The 12,104-nt window shown below is 41.8% G+C and overlaps 1 protein-coding gene across 5 annotated transcripts in view; it reads right to left on the reverse strand.

Annotated features, from left to right (window-relative positions):
* TASOR2 (transcription activation suppressor family member 2) overlaps window positions 1–12,104 on the reverse strand; it is a 1,022,580-nt gene that overhangs the window by 645,432 nt on the left and 365,044 nt on the right. For all 5 annotated transcript variants that reach the window (XM_085653577.1, XM_085653574.1, XM_085653576.1 and 2 more), the window contains exons 12-13: window positions 4,227–4,299; window positions 4,052–4,144 (exon numbers count right to left, since the gene is read on the reverse strand). In XM_085653577.1, the coding sequence (XP_085509703.1) occupies window positions 4,052–4,144; window positions 4,227–4,299 (166 nt within the window). The remainder of the gene's footprint in view (window positions 1–4,051; window positions 4,145–4,226; window positions 4,300–12,104) is intronic.

Raw genomic sequence — 12,104 nt, forward strand, 5'->3', positions numbered from 1 at the left:
TAGTGAAAAAGGCACTCATAGGGCATCTTAGAGATGCCCCCTGAAAAACGACTTAAGTCTAGTGTCCTGGCTGAGTGGCAGCTCTCCAGCTGCCATCACCAGACATGGTTCTGGACTGGGTCAAGAGCCTGCCATTCTCTGGGTCCTAAAAACAATGCACATCCTGAGACAAGGTGCCAAACCTCCTCCCCCAGGATGGGCAGGGTCCACAAAGGGGAAGCTTCAAAGGCCTGCCACATTTGTGAGCTACCCCAGCCATTTTCTGCTCCCTGCAACTGGCCCCCACTGGTTCTGACCCCCACTTTGGGAGGGCGAGTCAGCGGGAAAACTAAGTTAGGAGGAGAGATGTACCCACCTTTGCCAAACCCCACTCCTCAGGTGGGGGAGGCAAGGTGAAGCACAACTCTCAGTCCCTGCCATCTTGCAGGGTGGCATAATAGGGGGTGTACCCACCCAAAGGAAGGGACCCATTGGTACCGACTAGTAGCTATCTGTAATGCCCTTATATTTAGTATTTAGGAGCAACCCTGAACCTTACCTCCTCAGACAAGAAGAGAGAAGAAGAAGGACCGAAGAAGCTGTGCTGAACTAAGAGGTGGAGGCCGCCCCCTGACTTAGCCTCATCCCTACCTGCCTGCCTTCACCTCGAACCTGCTACAGAGAAATCCCGGCGTGTTCTGCAGTCAGCAGCCCCTAGGAACCTGGAGGACCTGCCCTGCCTTCCCAAACCAAGACTTCGGCTCCCGTGAGCACCAAATTTGTTCACCCACAGCCCGCGTTCACGTGGCCCAACACCACGAGGAGGTCTCCACAGCGATCCTAACCGGAGATCTGGTGATCTACGAACTGCATCGAATCACCAATCAATGCCTGCAGCCCTTTCTGGAGGATCCCCCCGACTGCAGCTGGTAAGAAAAACCCGATGCCTAAAGACACCCCTGCACCCAACGTCCACAGGCCTTGGGTGGCCCAACCAAAGGTGTCCCAGCATCCCCAGGCATCCCAATGTACCTCTCCAACCGCTGGTCACCTCCAGAAGATCTGCGTCCCGGGCCGGCAGTGTTAGTTGCAACCAGAGAATCCCCATTGAAACCAACAGGGCACCCAACGCCAAACTAGCACCCTGCAGACGGCCGCCCCTGTGCCGCTGTGGGCGCACCGTGTGTCTTAAATCAGATTCCCCTATGCCCTACGCCTAACACCAGGAGCTTTGCTCACACAACCTCGAGGCCTGCTTGTGAGCAGCCACCAACCGGAGGCCCCCTATCCCCCAATGAACATTGGGCCTCAGAACCCGGGAGCCCTAGTGCCGCTGAGGGTGCTTTGAGAGTGCATCTTCGACCCTGGAGGAACCCTGGTTCTAACCCCAGAAACCAAACTCCCACAAATACTTACCTGTACACTGATAACTTAATTTCCTCCCATAAGATTGCATTGACTGCTTTTCTTTTAAGTGTGGAGTTGGTTTATATGGAAACTTGAAAAACTGCAAATGTACCAAAAGTGAATTACTTACGTTTTGTCTAAGAAATTTCTCAGTGCGATATCTAGGCATATCACATTGATTAGCAAAAGTAACTTAAAAAGTAATCCAAGAAGTAATGTGTACTGTAATCTACAAAGTAACTGAAAAGTAATTCCGATTACTGACTTGCCTGAAAATCAACCAACCGCATTTAATCCTGCATTCAACTGTAATTTATTGAATAAGTACTGCAAAGATGTATTTCACTTACCTGCACCAGGCCTGGCTTGGTTCTGGAAACAAAACAACTAAATATTATTTATATACAAACAAATTGGTCTGAGTTCAGTCTTTGAGTGTGTGACATTATTTCTTGCCTGAGTTTGTACAATAAATGTTCAACACTACCCCCTGATAAAGCCCAACTGCTCGCCCAAACTACCACCAATAGAGAGTAAGGTATTATGTACTTTTACCTCTGCCTACCTTTGGGGTTCCACAGGACTCTGTGCACATTATACCTTACTTTGGTATAGTATATACAGATCCAGCTTCTTACATTGAGTGAGTAATTTATAGGGGAAAGGACAGTATAATACATTCAGGTAGCTCAGAGCCTAGGAGTTTCATGCCATCCCGGCTGTCAATTGGAGGTATGTGGAGTTTGCATTATGCTGGAGCTGCATGGTGGGCGAGAGAGCTAAAAGAATGCCTGTGAGGACAAGAGGCATTATCCATTAAAATCTCTTGGCATCATCATTGACAGCAGCCTAACTCTCCAGGACCACATAAAAAACTCGGCTAAAGGAGCATTCCTCTCTCCGTCATCTCAAAAAAATTAAACCCTTCATTCCAGCGGACGACTTTAAATCGGCTGTCCAATCTCTAGTCCTCTCGAGAATTGACTATGGTAACGCTATTCTCTCTGGAACCCCTAAAGATCACCTTGCCCCACTCGAATCTGTGCTCAACCTAGGAGCCAGACTAATCAATGACTGCAAACGCTTTGACCACATCTACCCAACCCTCAAAGCCCTTACATGGTTACTCTTAGAAGGCCGATCCTCCTACAAGATTGCATGCATTACGCACAAAGTCCCTGATCAAAAGGCCTGGCTGTATCTCACTGACAAACTCAACAAAGCGGGCTGCTCCCGACCGTTAAGAAGCACCAACGCTCTCCTCCTTGTTCCACTTCTGTTAAAAAGAAAACCACACAATCTCGGTCTTTCTCCGGAAACGCCCCTAACATATGGAATGCCCTCCCAAAAGACCTGCATTGTAACCCCTCTTACATCAGCTTAAAAAAAGACCTCAAACTGCACTTGCTCAACAAACATTGGGGTCCATAATCCCTTTCAATTCGCTACTCTTCTAAACTCTCCTTTCCCCCTCCTTTCCCCTACCCGCCTTCCCCTTTTCTTTCCCACCTCCCTTCGCACGCCCTCCCTTTAGTCTCTTCCTCCCCTTCCTCATTCTATTCTTCTTCGCCCTTACTCTCGCCTAACCACCCTCCTCCCTCTTACCTTCTTGCCTTCCTTTATCTCCTGTTATTGTTTAATAATTTGATTACCTGTGCCCACCTTATTTATGTTGATAGTTCTTTCTTGCCCCTCTGACATATGTAAATTGTATTATGTTATTTATTATGTTATTTCTTCTTGGTATTCGTTACTGTTTGAACCCTACATTAGGAACAATTGTTTACTCCTGTACTATATATCCATACCCTTGTAAAGCACTCTGATACCCACGGGTCAAGGCAGCGCTATATAAAACCTTTAAATAAATAAATAAATTGAAAGGCATTCTCCATCAAAACCTAAAGTTACCCCTCATTAAATTTTTTTTTATAAAATCATGTCTCTCGAGGGTATTCTGAAACTGAATCATTTTAATAATAGCATGGTTGCTGGTCACACCTCTCATTCTGCATCAATGTTATGATATTGTAAGTCAGCATCACAAAGGCAGTTAAAGCAGACCTGCACATTTATGAATTACCAGAAAAAAGATGGGATATGAGAAAAATGCAACATAAAACTTTACTGTGTTGAAAGTAAGCAGAAAACACAATTACATCAATCGTTATCTGGGGCCAGACTGATTTATTCCCTAGTCACATTAACATCCACCATACCTCTGATATTTTCTTATTCTGAATAAATGAATATAATAGATATCTAACAGAGTGCATTTTCATAAGAAACTGCTCTCTCCAGCCTAGTGGACACCACCTCCGTTGCCCATTACAACTCCTCTCTCAAACCACCCTGAGGAAAATGGAAACTCTCGAATCTACACAGTTATGGATAGACAGGGTATAGGACGAGGGCAAGAATAGCTATCGCTGGTAGAAATGGAGGAACGCAAAAACCTTATGAACAGATTAAGCTTCAGAGAGCGAGTGACCAAACTGAACTTCAAAAGCTAGTTCAGTGAACTGGGAAAATGCATTGACAAAGCAGACTCTGTATAGACTAACAGTAAAAATCTGCATGAATCTATTTGGTTCCTCACAATGCACTCCTCATTGTTTATGCTGATGTTAATCACAACAAAGAAGGTACATTTTCAACCACATACCATTTGTTGAGGAGCCAGTTGTAAGACACTTTATTCTTGATGAAGGAAAAAGAAACAAAGCATGGAGATTTATAGGTTCATCCGTGCCCAGATCTGCAAAGAATGAAAAACGGGTCATTATCAAAGTTCACAAAATATTACACAATACCACTTCTATTTTTGAAATAGGCTTCACCTTGGTTGGGTTTCAAAGCTGTAGATGTAATCAAAATCAGAGATCCCTGATCCCTCAGTAATTTGATGATGGCCTAAAAAGGCAAAACAGAAAATGTAAGACATTTTGTAGCTACAGGTGTTTTTTTCTCCAAACTATATTAAAGAAAGAAAAACAGTGACTGGTGTGAAAAAAGGCTGTGTATTTTTGGTTGACGAAGCTATGTCAGAATGTTGACCACTTGATATTAACATGATATTAACCATTTGCCAGACAATTATTCCTCACTATCATAGGTCTTGGTATCAATGGTAAACACAATGGTTCTTAAACTCATGTGAGTCTCTCAAACACCAAATAAATCCCCAAATTAACAAACAAGTCTACTTTTCTATTATAATGATAATAAACTTTACTGACAGTAATTAATAAACTAATCTGCAAAGGTAGATATTAACAAAATAATAAATTCTTAAAATCAAGTCTACTACCAAAATCGTCGAAACAAAGACTTTTTAATAAAAATAAAGGCAATCAACATAAGGAGGCATGCAAAGGCCTATGGGGAAAACTGGAAGTATTCCTTTTAGGTCACAGAGTTGATTCCTTCTCTGAATCATACCTTACTCTGGTTCACTCTTTCTGTTTTTCAGAGGCATACGGTGGGAATTTGCCTATGCAGGTGAAAATGAGATGGAATGCAACTGTCAAGAGGTCATAAAGGCAGACTTGGGATGCACCACTGCTACTCTAGTCACTCTCTCCCCTACTTGCTTCCCACTCACCCCCAGTAGCGAGCAATATTTTAGTTTTAGTTTTTTTATCTACTAAGTAACATCATTTTCCAAAGAACTACTTTTCAAAACATCTTTTAAAATACCATTGGTTTTCTATATTGTGTATGACTTTGACAAAAATACCCCATCACTTAATTTCTATCTTCTCTTAGCCTTCCCCATCTACTTTTTTAAATTTGTCTTTGCATTATATTTATTTCTAGTCACACACACACATATGTATATATAACTTCAAACTATCTATATTTATCTCATTAAAGCTCTAACTTGCCATTGGGGACGACTGCTGGGTGGGCTGTGCACAGTGGAGGATGGCTAATAGCAGAAGGGACTCAACAGAATTCATGTTAACCACCATGCACAAACCACCAATTTGCTAACAGCACCTAAATTTTAAAAAAAAATTATTAAGAATACGTGTTGAGTGCACTGGTATCCATAACTGGCACATTTGTGTGATTTTTTGCATTTAAGCCACAACCATACCTGACTTTTGAACTTTATTTTCAATGGAAAAATCTATATATGTATAAGAGTTTATGCATACACAAAAAGAGGAAGAGAGGATACGTAATAGATTACTGTATAATTTGGTCAAATACACATTAGGTATTTTTTTAATAGTATGTGTTTATTTTGGGGTAGTTATTAAAAAACGGATATCCAGAAAGTGCATCTAATAATGGACACTGACATTAGAATATTTAGGTTTGGTTTACTTTTCTTTAATAAACTATTGATGAAACAATGGGAGATACTAAAGTCATCAGATTTAATCTTTTCCGATTCACGGTTTTTGAATTTATTAAATGAAAATCCCCAAAGCTATGGGAGACACACTCAGAAGTATGTGACCACATGGGAGTCCTAAAGATGATCTACAGGAGTTAAAAACGCCAGTCTCTGAACATGAAAAACATTGAAAATGGCACGCAATTCACTAATCAAAAAGCGATTGCAATAACGGAAGCTGACCACCATCTTTTCCAAATATATTTGCACATTCTTTCATATAGGGTGCAATCGGGATATTATACAGATAAATGAAAACATTAAATGTGTTGTGCCTCTTGTATATCTATTTACATCATGCAGTCCATTCTCTATTTTCAAATTACCATAACAAACAGAAACAGATTAAAATTGATGAAGACTATGGAATTTCCTTCCTTTTATTATTGGTCTATTAAGAGGATACATTTTCAATAAAGGGAGTAACAAAACACAATGTGTATATCCCCCACTTTAAACTATATGGAGGCCACTGAGGGTACGAAACATGGAATCCAAACCCTTTCAATGTAGGTATGCAGGAGTTATTTTTGCAAGTAAAGTTTATTTTATTTCCTCTTCCTTTCCTTCTTTCCATTGTTAGTTTATTCTTTTCATTTTTCTTTCGCTCCTTGCAACGTTCCTTTCTGTTTTTCTTTTTTCTCCTTCCCTTCCTTCCATCTTTCTTCCCTTCTTTTCATTTTTGGTTCTTCCCTTCTTTTATGCTCTCACTACATTTGGCTCTCACATTTTCTCTAGGACTTTCATAATTTATCTTTCTCCTTGTCATCATATTTGGTTCATTTGCCACCCTTTGCCCCCCCCTCACTACTGTGACATGGAATCATCTTTCTTTTGTGTTATTTATTATCTTCTGCTCCTGTCATCTTTTCAGTGAGCAGATCCAGAAAAAAACCAATTAAATCTGTCTAGTGACACCTTTACTCAAGCTGGTATAGAGGGTGCATTCATGAAGCCCTTATTTCAGATTTTAATGGTGTATTCAACAATTACTAATTCAAGAATTGTGAATTATATCACTGCCTAAGTACCATTAAGTATCGAAGTTTTGAGCACCAATATTCTGTTGACTATGTATATGACTTATGTATTTGGTGCTAGCTGACTATAATATATACATGTTTAACCGTAAACACCTATTTATTACTCCGAAATGTTCACAAAATGTTTTCAATTATTTACAAAATGTTCTTTAACAAAATGAATAAACCTTACTTTTGCACCTCTGTTGCCAAATTACAAATACTTTTCAGCTAAATGTTATGTTTTAGTCCATAGAGAGTAAATTTTGATTCGGTCTAAAATGCTATGGGAAAACTATTTTAAAAGATATTTTTGAAAAGCAAGTTTTGCAAAAAGTGTTTATGAAAAACAATGTTACCACATGCTATCCACAGTGTAATCTAAACTGGCTATATACATCTTAACTGACAAAACACAGCTAAATTGACAGTATGTTTCTAAAGCAGAACCTAACACGCACTGGCCATGCCAATAGGTCTCGTCTACTTGTTCTTGTACTCGTAGGCGAGACAAATTGACTTTGCCAATGTTTGCTTATAAAGGACACCATGCCACCACCAATATCTGACTGATCTACAATATCATGGGCTCTGTCGGGCAATGGTCAATATCTGGTTTCAGCTAGTCTGGATCTGCAAAAGGCTTTTGGCCACCTGATGCAGTGGTACATGTTTAAAGATTTAGAATGGCATTGGGATAGAGGTTAGATTTACTTTAAATGTTAGTGCTGTTAAGCTCTACTAGGTGCAACATTTACCCAAGTGGAATTGAATCCAAATACCTCCACCTACAAAGTGGTACAGAGAAAGAATACATGCCACCTTCACTTTTGTTCATCATAATTTTTAAAAGCTGAAGAAGTCAGGATTAGGGTACTGCTTACTAGAATAATTAGGCGTGGTAAAGAAAACACATATGCAGCCTAAACTATTCCATCATTTTTTCCCCTCAAGTCTCTGGTTGCTCAATTTTAGCCTTGTCAGGTATTGTAGAAGAGTACTCATCCATTTCCGGGCATTCTTGAATATTTATTAACCCCTTCAGCGCTGCGCGGATTCCCCCGCGGTGCTGAAGGGTTCGAGCGCGGGCGGGGCCATGACGGAACGGTTCCGTCATGAGCACAGCTCAACCGATGCTCATGACGGAATCGTTCCGTCATGAGCATGGAAGGGGTTAATCAGGGACATTTTTATGGTCAAAGTGCAGTATTACAAATCAAAATCCTATCTTAAGCACATTTTTCAAAAAGCTGAACAAAATTCTCTCCACATTGCTGTGGACAGGGGTAAAAGTGTAATTGCCTTTAGTAAATCACAAAAATCTAGAAGTTGGATATGAAACTTTCCAACTTTAGTAATTATTAGGATGATCTCATTTTGAAGCGGTTGACGCTATAGAGAGATATCTTGGGTGAGTGAAACTGGAAAGATATTTAACAAAGCCCTTCACAACCCTGCCAGACTCATAATGATCACCAAAAGACTGAAAGTAATAAAATTAACTTGTCAGATATCTTGTGACAATTAAAAAACATTTACAAAAGCCTGATTTGTAATAAATATAGAAGAAAAGTAACTTTTAGAAAGTTACAATTTCTCTGCCTGCAGTGCCTTAGTTGTATCACTTCTCTAGCTTCTCCTAGCCATTAATTAGCCTTGAATGTTTGTGAGTAGGTGCGAAATGTCATTCAGGAGCAAACAATAGGCTGACCTGAATGGGTAGAGAGTGCTCCTCTGAACCCCACAGAATATGCAGGGTGTGTGCTGAACGGCATCCTTTTTGCCACTACAGTGTCGAATCCTGCTTGACAGGTCTGCTGGATTTACATACAATAGTTAAGGCACATTTAAAAGAGCCGAGAACAGGATGCCACCACAATTATTTTGGATCCACTGTCTGGTTGCTGAAGGACTCTCTCTTTGTCCGACCAGAATTGTGAGTCTGGGTGTATGGTGGGAGGACACTAGGATTACCATAGTCTACTCCCTACACATAGCCCCAGCCTTCTGAGCCCAGATTTAGTGTGGCATTTGCCATCTTGAAAATTGCCAATGTGGGTCGGGGTACCCCGGGGAACTCTTACCCCATTGTGTTCCTATGAGTCATTCTCACCCACTAGCTAGTGCCACGCATAAATGTGGCATTGCCATGCACCTAATTACGAACACTTCCTAGACCTGTGGAATATCGAAAGGGGTTAGGACATGTTGTCTGTGACCTGAAGGGCTGCACCTGCTTCCTTTAGTACCCAGAAGAAATAAATTGTTCCAAGGGTTATAGGGCTGGCCTACTGTTCAAGCTCAAGGAATACAACAAGCTGCAAGAGGTCTTTTCCTGGAAGTACCCAGCTGACCAACGGCGACTGGACCCTGCCTGACAACTTTGTGAGTCTCTAAAAGCCGACCCCCCCCCCCCCCACCCTAAAGGCTTAGGGAGGAGGGGGACTTTAGACGTATTGTCCTGTGGTGGATTATGATTTAAGTGACTAAGGACCTTATTTAGAGTTTGGCGTATGGGTTACTCCATTGCAAACATGATGAATATCCCAGATTACGAGTGCATTATATCCAATGGCACTTGTAATACAGGAGGCAGGATATCTGTCAAGTTTGTGACGAAGTAACCCATCCGCTGAACTTTAAATCCGGCGTTAGGTCAGAAATTAAAATCTTTGACCAAAATGAACCTGGTTGGTGTATCCGACCCGCTCTCTATCATGGTCACCCTCAAAATGCACCTATGTCCCGATCTACAGCGCCATTGCCTAAATTTGGTATTTTCTGCTTTTTGGCACTATTTCTGTTTTAAACTATACAAGTTCATATCTTAAGTTCCCCTTATTGGATTTTTGTCATTTTGTTTATTAAATGTTATTATAATTTTCTAATCCAGTTTGGTATTTTTATTATTTTGCATTTTGACTTTATAGCCATTTTAGTTTTGCATAAATACTTAAAACATTACCCTACGGTTAGCCTGTCTGCTCTGTGCCATAGTTATTAAAGGGTTCAGGTTAGTTATGCGATTTTGAAGGTTCACTCGGACAATGGTTGTGATTATTCCTTCAGGTCGGTAGCCACCCGCCCCAAATATTAATCCAGCTTCTTACTGTACAGATGAATAAACACTTTTCTGACAACCAACTACAAATTCGCTTGTCCCTGCTTTAGATAAACCAGGCTGGTATGGGGTCATGCTAATTGGAAAGGCTTTATTGATCGCCTATTACAAAAAAAACAAAAAAACATGACAATCATATCAGTAGTGGTCATGAACTTTTATTAATTTGAAACAAGAATGCATTATTCAACTATTCATTGGTCAAATAAAAGCTGTAAATTTGCCAGGATATAAAATACCTGCATTAAAATAATCGTCCAGACTAACCAAATAAAAAATAAATATGGCCACTTCAGGAAGCATCCTTAGGCTCAGAGGTACAATCAAATTGCCACATACTTGCAGAGAAAAACGAAGATCATTGCAAGCTATTAATCGGATTTTATTTCTAACGTCTTTAACCTGATTCACTACCGTTTTTGAGTACCTAAATTGAAATGCCCCGGAATACACCAAAAAATCAGTTTGCTAACAAAAAATTCCATCTCCATTCACAAAATCAGGATTACTGGAATTTTGTGTTCACAAAATGCATTTGTAAATTCAGGAGAAGGGACAGGAATTTAGGTTTTACTGAGAGGCCAATCTACAGGTGTAAGCAAGCACCCTCATGCATGGGAGCATATGTATTAGATAGTAAATGCACAGTTTTGGCTTCATGGTATGACAGAAGACTCTTAGTTAAGCATTATTAACGTTTTTTTTTGTTGTAATATCGTTTTTATTGGCATTTGACATTTTTCCGAGTATACATCCCACAATCGTTATACAGCTATGCATGTAGTGAACTTTATAATAAGCTTATCTGTGTATAGCAATTTGGATCACATCTGTGAGAGCAGTTTCCATGTTACATAAGCACAGTTCCCAAAGTGATCTTACTCATACATTGATACATAATAACACCCTGTGACATCCGTACTCATACACTTGCCTGTCCCACAATGTAAAAGAGAAGAAGGTTAAAGTACGATTTACCGACACCACGTGACTCCACCCAGGCGTCGTCTGCATACGTGATGTCAGCGAGGTCACATAAGACCTGCCCCGGCATGCCCACGTCAGTTTTCTTCGGATAACTTTTCCGCACCACAACGCGGAACCACCAGATAAAAACTGTGGGAGCATGGAAACAGTGTGCGAAGAGCAGAAAAATTGGAAAGAAACGGTGACTAACACCACCACCAGGGTAGTGCCAAAACCGCAGATCCCAAGGGCAGGGAAAGAAGAAAGAAGAAGAATCAGAAACCTGCGCAGCCACCCTGCCCGCACGTAGACAACCTCCCATCCCTGTGCCCCGAAGGGAAGAACAGGCATAAAAGTAATGGCACACGTAGGAAGCCCACCCCGCTCATCCTGAGCAAGGAATGGGACCAGTCCCAAGACAGACAGGGACAACAAGCCACCCCAACCTAGTGGGCAACCACCCACAAGGACAAGGGCAAGACATGGCCAGAGGACCTTCAAACCAGAGGATAGCAATGGAAGGAAGGGAGGGGAGGGAGGACAAGGATATAAGCAATCCCATCCCAAACCTGGAGTAGCCAGAGCAGTAGGGCACCGGCGCACCGAAAACCCATCCTCCAAAGAACCAAAGGAGGAATGAACCGCCCCCAGACGGAGCCACCTGTCAAGAACAAGGAAGGGACTCACAGGAGACACAGCCCCCCACCGGGAGGCGAGTACTGAAGACCAACCCAAGGGTCCTCACAGAATAGGGGAGGAAGGGCTGGCCGTGAAGGAATCTGCGGCTAGAATCGTCTCTACCAGATACATAGTTACCGAAGTTAAGTAACTCGTACATCTGATAGAGACTACTAGCCGCAGATTCCTTCACGTAGAATAGATACACTAGCAATACCCCCCTGGGAAGGAGGGTCTACGAAAGGACCCCACCAGCCAAAGCAGAACAGAGGGCCCCACAGGGGACCAAATCAGTGGACCAGGTAGAACCTTGCCTCTGCCAGGCCAAGGGAACCCCCACAAGCAGAACCCCACCGACCCCAAGGGGACATAGGAGGGAAGGAAGGCTGAAGAGTCTCGTACACTCACAGCAGAGGAACCGAGGGCAAGGACGGAGAGGCCGAAGCACCCCACTCCCCCAAAAGGCAACATAGCTTCCGCCGAATGCCAAGACAGGAAGACGGAAGAAGAAGACGAAGACGGA

Source organism: Triturus cristatus, chromosome 4_1 (assembly GCF_964204655.1).
Source record: "Triturus cristatus chromosome 4_1, aTriCri1.1, whole genome shotgun sequence".
In the NCBI taxonomy this organism is placed as follows: domain Eukaryota; kingdom Metazoa; phylum Chordata; class Amphibia; order Caudata; family Salamandridae; genus Triturus; species Triturus cristatus.